The sequence below is a fragment of the Etheostoma spectabile genome, unplaced genomic scaffold, assembly GCF_008692095.1.
Source record: "Etheostoma spectabile isolate EspeVRDwgs_2016 unplaced genomic scaffold, UIUC_Espe_1.0 scaffold00010935, whole genome shotgun sequence".
Classification (NCBI taxonomy): domain Eukaryota; kingdom Metazoa; phylum Chordata; class Actinopteri; order Perciformes; family Percidae; genus Etheostoma; species Etheostoma spectabile.
Genome location: NW_022603881.1, coordinates 1 through 7269, shown reverse-complemented (window position 1 = coordinate 7269; position 7269 = coordinate 1). Strand labels below are relative to the sequence as shown.

The following is a 7269-nucleotide window of genomic DNA, read 5'->3' as shown; positions in this document are numbered from 1 at the left end:
AGAGAGAAGGAATTAATCAAAATCGTGATATGTGATTGTCTCTGTGTCCACTCCCAGTCTCTGTCTCTGTGTCCACTCCCAGCTTCTGTCTCCACCCTGTGTCCACTTCCAGTCTCTGTCTCTGTGTCCACATCCAGTCTCTGTCTCTGTGTCCACTCCCAGTCTCTGTCTGTGTCCACAACCAGTCTCTGTCTCCACCCTGTGTCCACTCCCAGCCTCTTTCTCCACACTGTGTCCACTCCCAGCCTCTTTCTCCACCCTGTGTCCACTCCCAGTCTCTGTCTCCACCCTGTGTCCACTCCCAGTCTAGTCTCCCCACTGTGTTTACTCCCAGTCTGTCTCCACCCTGTGTCAACTCCCAGTCTCTGTCTCCACACTCGGTCCACTCCCAGCCTCTTTCTCCACACTGTGTCCACACCAAGCCTCTGTCTCCACCCTGTGTCCACCCAAAGTCTCTGTCTCCACACTCGGTCCACTCCCAGCCTCTTTCTCCACACTGTGTCCACTCCCAGTCTCTGTCCCCACCCTGTGTCCACTCCATGCCTCTGTCTCCACCCTGTGTCCACTCCCAGCCTCTTTCTCCGCACTGTGTCCACTCCCAGTCTCTGTCTCCACCCTGTGTCCACTCCATGCCTCTGTCTCCACCCTGAGTCCACTACCCGGCTTTGGTCTCCACCCTGTGTCCACTCCCAGCCTGAATGTGGACAGGATAACATCTTTTCATTTACAGAGACCCAACATTTGCCCCAAGGACAAACATCTGGGCAACACTCAGTAGAGAAACATATAACGTGTACACTACAGGGAGAAAGAGAGACTTTTAGAACGTAGAGCGGCACAAGAGGAACTTAGAGAAATAACTGGTCCAGACGTCAGAGTACGTCTCTGATCGATCACATGAGCCATGCAGCACCGGCAACTGACATTTAAACCTCTAGCTAACTAGTCTGTCTAAAGAGGAGAATAATGCTTCATCCACACACTCTGCTCACAGCGTAGAAAGCACATTTAGCTTTGTGCTAAGCTAGGCTTAACCTGGCCTGGACCTATCTCTGTCGAGTTGAAACTGATTTGATCCCAGGAAAGAAGAAAAAGGATGTTTCTTAAAGCCACAGGCCGGTATCTGTCCAAACTACATCAGTTATTAACAAAGGGAGTTATCATTTTAGTTCCTGGAGATGTTCTCCTTAAAACTTCCTCCACTAACATCTCCTTCTTGTTGATCAGTGTGTGTACCTGAGAGTGTCCAGTCTCCAGAGAGGATCCTTCAGTCCCGCTGACAGCAGCTTCACTCCTGAGTCTCCTGGATGATTGTAGCTCAGGTCCAGCTCTCTCAGATGGGAGGGGTTGGAGCTCAGAGCTGAGACCAGAGAAGAACAGCCTTCCTCTGAGATCAGACAGCCTGACAGACTGGAAACACACAGAACAACACACAGGAAGCCTCTGTCAACACGTGGAGCCATGTGCTAGTTCTTTCTTTGTTTGTTGTCCAGATTTAGAATAATCTTTAAAAGTATCTGCTGTATTTAATTATTGAGTCTCAAAACTACTGCTAAAGTTTATCATATCAACAGACACAAAGCTACACGTCAGCTGTTTATCAGCTAAAGTTAGTCAGAGTTTAAATGGTCATCAGTTGAACGGGTTAATGAATCCTGACCTGAGAGTCTCCAGAGTGCAGTGTGGACTCTTCAGTCCCTCAGAGACCAGCTTCCCTCCTGAATCCTGCAGGTTGTTGTTACTCAGGTCCAGCTCTCTCAGACTAGAGGACTGGGAGCTGAGAACTGAGGACAGAGCTTCACAGCTTCTCTCTGACAGGTTACAGCCACTCAGCCTGGAGAGACCACAGGAAACAAGACAGATAACATGAGTTTAAATGTTGAGTCTGGACTTATTTAGTATATTTATTATGTTAAATCCCTTTTCAGTTTAATTCCTTTCTGTTTCATTGTGAAGTTGTAGCTAACTAATCAAGTCTGAATCAGGAATGAGTCAGATTAAAATATAAAATATTTCTAGAACTTAGCCACGGTTCATAATTCATGCTTTATGATGTGTGATCATACAATATAACAAAGTGAATAAAAAAAACAAATTTGGATTTTGAAAAATTGTAGAATTTTAGTCCTGACATGAGAAGGGCTTTATAAACTACTTGATGCTTAGCGCTTATAGAAATATCTCAAATTAATTCAAACAGAACCAACATCTGACCTGAGAGTCTCCAGAGTGCAGTGTGGACTCTTCAGTCCATCAGAGATCACAGGAAGGAAACAAGTTGTTTATATTACTATTGTCAGTTAAACACGTGATTAATGCAAACCCATTTTAACGGCACCAATTATCATATTGCAAGATTAACGTTCCTTTTGGCCCAGCAAACTTTGTAGTTTGTTGCTCTACGTCTTGTGTGTGAAATTGAAGACTACAGTAGGTAGGGTATATATATATATATATATATATATATATATATATATATATATATATATATATATGATAAATTATGTTTTTTTCAATAAAAAAACATTTGACAAAGCGAGCCAAATCACTTTTCCATGTTGATAAGAGCATTAAAATGAGAAAGAATAAAGGGACAAAAAGAAATCATGGGACATTTAGAATAGTTGAACTATGACATTAAAGTGCTGATCAATCCTGATAAAATAAGTTGTTATATTTAACTCCTGTATAAGATATCAGAGTATTTAATGTGATGAATGAATCCCACTTACAGAGCTTTGTTGGAGGCTTTGACCACTGGCAGCAGCCTCAGAAGAGCCTCCTCTGAAGCAGAGTATTTCTTCAGGTCAAACACGTCCAGATCTTCTTCTGATGACAGTAAGATGAAGACCAGAGCTGACCACTGAGCAGGAGACAGTTTATATCTGGACAGACGTCCTGAACTCAGGTACCGTTGGATCTGCTCCACTAGAGAACTATCATTCAGTTCATTCAGACAGTGGAACAGGTTGATGCTTCTCTCTGCAGACAGACCCTCATCCATCTTCTCCTTGATGTACTCCACTGTTTCCTGATTGGTCTTTGAGCTACTTCCTGTCTGTGTCAGCAGACCTTGTAGGAGTTTCTGATTGGTCTGCAAAGAAAGACCCAGGAGGAAGCGGAGGAACAAGTCCAGGTGTCCGTTAGGACTCTGTAAGGCCTTGTCCACAGCACTCTGGTAGAACTGTGTTGATGATGTCTGTTCTTCTGCCAGCAGGTTGACTCCAGAGTTGGTGAAGGTCAGATGGACATGAAGAGCAGCCAGGAACTCCTGAACACTCAGATGGATGAAGCTGAACACCTTGTCCTGGTACAGTCCTCTCTCCTCTTTAAAGATCTGTGTGAACACTCCTGAGACCACTGAGGCTGCTCTGATATCGATGCCACACTCTGTCAGGTCTGATTCGTAGAAGATCAGGTTGCCTTTCTGCAGCTGCTCAAAAGCCAGTTTTCCCAGAGACTCCATCATCTTTCTGGTCTCTGGACTCCAGTGTGGATCTGTCTCAGCTCCTCCATCATACTTGATGTTCTTCACTTTGGACTGAACCACCAGGAAGTGGATGTACATCTCAGTCAGGGTCTTGGGCAGCTCTCCTCCCTCTCTGGTCTTCAACACGTCCTCCAGAACTGTAGCAGTGATCCAGCAGAAGACTGGGATGTGGCACATGATGTGGAGGCTTCGAGATCTCTTGATGTGGGAGATGATTCTGCTGGCCTGCTCCTCATCTCTGAATCTCTTCCTGAAGTACTCCTCCTTCTGGGCGTCAGTGAACCCTCTGACCTCTGTCACCATGTCAACACACCCAGGAGGGATCTGATTGGCTGCTGCAGGTCGTGTGGTTATCCAGAGGCGAGCAGAGGGAACCAGATTCCCCCTGATGAGGTTTGTCAGCAGCACACCCACTGAGGTGGACTCTGTAACATCAGTCAGGATCTCAGTGTTGAGGAAGTCCAGAGGAAGTCGACACTCATCCAGACCGTCAAAGATGAAGACCACCGGGAACTCTTCAAACTTGCAGATTCCTGCTTCTTTGGTTTCACTAAAGAAGTAATCAACAAGTTCCACCAAGCTGAACTTTCTCTCTTTCAGCACATTCAGCTCTCTGAAGGTGAAGGGGAATGTGAACTGGATGTCCTGGTTGGCTTTGCCTTCAGCCCAGTCCAGAGTGAACTTCTGTGTTAAGACTGTTTTCCCAATGCCAGCCACTCCCGTTGTCATCACTGCTCTGATTGGTTTATCTCTTCCAGGTGGGGTTTTAAAGATGTCTTCTTGTCTGATTGTTGGTTCTGGTATGTCTGGTTTCCAGGATGCTGTTTCAATCTGTCTGACCTCATGTTCTTCATTGACCCCTGCAGCCCCTCCCTTCATGAGGTAGATCTCTGTGAACATCTGATGCAGAACGGTGTGGTTTCCTGCTTTAGCAATCCCCTCAAACACACGCTGGAACTTCCTGTCTAGCTTAGATTTGAGTTTACGCTTACAAACTCCTGCTGGACTTCCTGAATGAATACAGAACAAAGAAGATCAGTAGGTGAGAAACAGGAACATACTCTGACCCTTCTCTGGAGACATTAGTAAACGTCCCATTAGTCCAGCAAGTTAAATCTTTAGAGAAATCCTCTTACTGCTCTGCAGACGGTCAGCCAGCTCGTCCTGCTTCATTCTCCTCAGGAAGTGCAGTGTGATCTTCAGAAACGCCTCTCTGCTCCTCCTCTGCTCTTCATCCTCACCCTCCCTCTGACTCTCTGGGCATTCTGGGTAATCTGGTCTCAGAAGCTTCTGGATCTTCTTCAGCTCGTTCTTCACAAAAGTGACGATGTTGTCCTCCAGCAGCTAGAACAGAAGATTATATGAATGACAATCAGACTGAAATCATGGAAGCAACCATCAGATCCATGATGGACAGACTGAGGACCCTCTGGTCTGAACAGGGCACCATGGACTGAGGACCCTCTGGTCTTAACAGGGCACCATGGACTGAGGACCCTCTGGTCTGAACAGGGCAGCATGGAGATGATTGGGAACAGAACAGATGTTAAAGTAGTTGGTGTACATGTACAGACCATAAAGATGGAGTCCAGGTGGGTTTGATGCTGCTGGGAGGACTGGGACCCACTGGGACCCTCTGAGCTCTCCTGGTCCACTCTGTGGAGGAATCAGGAAGAATTAGCTCCCATCATGTCTGTCCACACAGAGACACACACAAGGTAAAGATCTTGTTACTTAAAGTGTTGATTCCAACATAGAATCAGATGGTTTCCCCTGATAGTAAAGAGTTGGTGGTCCTGCTGACCCCCCTGTTGGTGGTCCTGCTGACCCCCCTGTTAATGGGCCTCATCTCCATGCCCGGCTTTACCTCAAAGACGTTACATCTACAGCAACGGCTTTCACGACAAAATTTGATAGAATTTCATGAATCAAAGGAAAATTGTTTGTCTCATCAGATTTTATCTTGATGATATTCTTACAGATTCTTAGACCGATGGAAGTGGACCAGTATTGATCATGTGTTGGTAGACGGGATCCATTTTGTCTAGAAAACCTTTGTTGTTGTTGAATGTTGTGATTCAGTGTAAATGAATGGAAACACCTTAAAATGTCTCCAACCAATCAGATGTCCCCGTCTGACCCTAAAACAGCGTGTGATGTCATCACCACAGGTTCTTATTGGCTGTAAAGCCGTTGGATGGAAACACACTTTCACCAGATTTATTTACCAAACATCAGATCATTTGATTGACAAGTGGATGGAAACTTAGATCCTGAGACCCAAACGGGACCGGGACGGGTTCTCTCTCTCGGGATCTTGCAGGACATGATTTTTTGGAGGGGGGGGGGGCAGTCACGTGATCGGGATATGACGACAGTATTGTCGTGGGCTCAGGATGGGAAGTTAGCGACAAATGATTCCTGTGTCCCCCTCTAATCCCAACCCCCCCCCCCGGTATTCCCAGTAGGAGAAGAACATCTGGGAAGAACGTTGCCGTTCCTGATCTGTAGTCTAGCCGATGGCTACGGGAGATTTAAGATGCTTTTTGATGGGGCTACAACACCAGATCCTATTGGTCCAGACCAGGTCCAGTATTAAACTGAGACCTACAGTTGAAGACCAAAAACTTCTCTGGAGACATAAAAGTTAAAACATGAATCAGTAATATTATAATATTATTAACAGCTGACCTCTCTCCAGCAGAGGGTTGATCTCCTTTAAAGTCAATGAGGCGTTCATTTGACCAGTCGCTCTTGAAGGACACACAGCTGGGATCAGGTCTAGCAGAGTCGGGTCTCTGATGGATCCTGTTACACAGAGAGTAAGACCAACAGGGATGGAAATCCACTTTTTAATATTCAGACACAAAAACTGCTTCAGATACAAGCAGCGACTAAAACTAGACTAACACAAAGAAGTTCAATGAACTAGACAAAAAACTGGGTTCAACAGCTCAAACACCAGAGACTATACAGGACCAGACCTGATCCAGTATTTACCTAAAGTCAAGAGGTGAAGACTGGTTTAACTGGACAGCTTTCAGATGGAGAATATTAATATATGTGAAGAAGAAAGATGCTGAGATTAAACTCCAAAAACTTCTCTGGAGACATAAAAGTTAAAACATGAATCAGTAATATTATAATATTATTAACAGCTGACCTCTCTCCAGCAGAGGGTTGATCTCCTTTAAAGTCAATATAACGACCATCAAATGACCGGTCGCTCTTAAAGGACACACAGCTGGGTTCAGGATCAGGATCAGGATCAGGATCAGGATCTGGATCAGGATCAGGATCTGGATCTGGATCAGGAGACTCTGGTCTCTGCTTGGTCCTGATAGAAAACCCATTTATTTAGGGTCACATGTTCAGATAGAGTAAAGTCTCCCAGCATATAATATAATATCAATATTAATATGTCTAATTATTAGCATTTATGCCAATAATGCTTTACTTTCTGTCCAAAACTCAATAAAACTATTTTTTTAAATCAGAATTTTAAACAATAAATAATAATAATAATTATATTTCAAATTGTCTTAACAGAAAGATAATTTGAGAGAGAAATATTTGCTAAAATATTCTGATTTCAGTCATAAGCTCCAATAATTCCTTTCCAATAAAACAGTTGATTTGAAGGAGTGTGAGACATGACCCCAAACAACCCAGGACGTAGTCCGGTCCAACGAGACTGGATCCAGTTCTCTGGATGTAGTCCGGTCCAACGAGACTGGATCCAGTTCTCTGGATGTAGTCCGGTCCAACGAGACTGGATC

General features: G+C 44.7%; 1 protein-coding gene across 1 annotated transcript; it reads right to left on the bottom strand.

Moving 5' to 3' along the window:
* Positions 1–1512: 1512 nt before the first annotated feature.
* Positions 1513–6827, bottom strand: LOC116679372 (NLR family CARD domain-containing protein 3-like; the record flags this gene model as incomplete). Its single annotated transcript, XM_032509033.1, has 6 exons — positions 1513–1834; positions 2733–4500; positions 4627–4834; positions 5065–5146; positions 6182–6298; positions 6654–6827. Coding segments are annotated over 6 exons (2551 nt in total), but the record flags the coding sequence as incomplete, so codon positions are not given.
* Between the last annotated feature and the right edge of the window lie 442 nt (positions 6828–7269).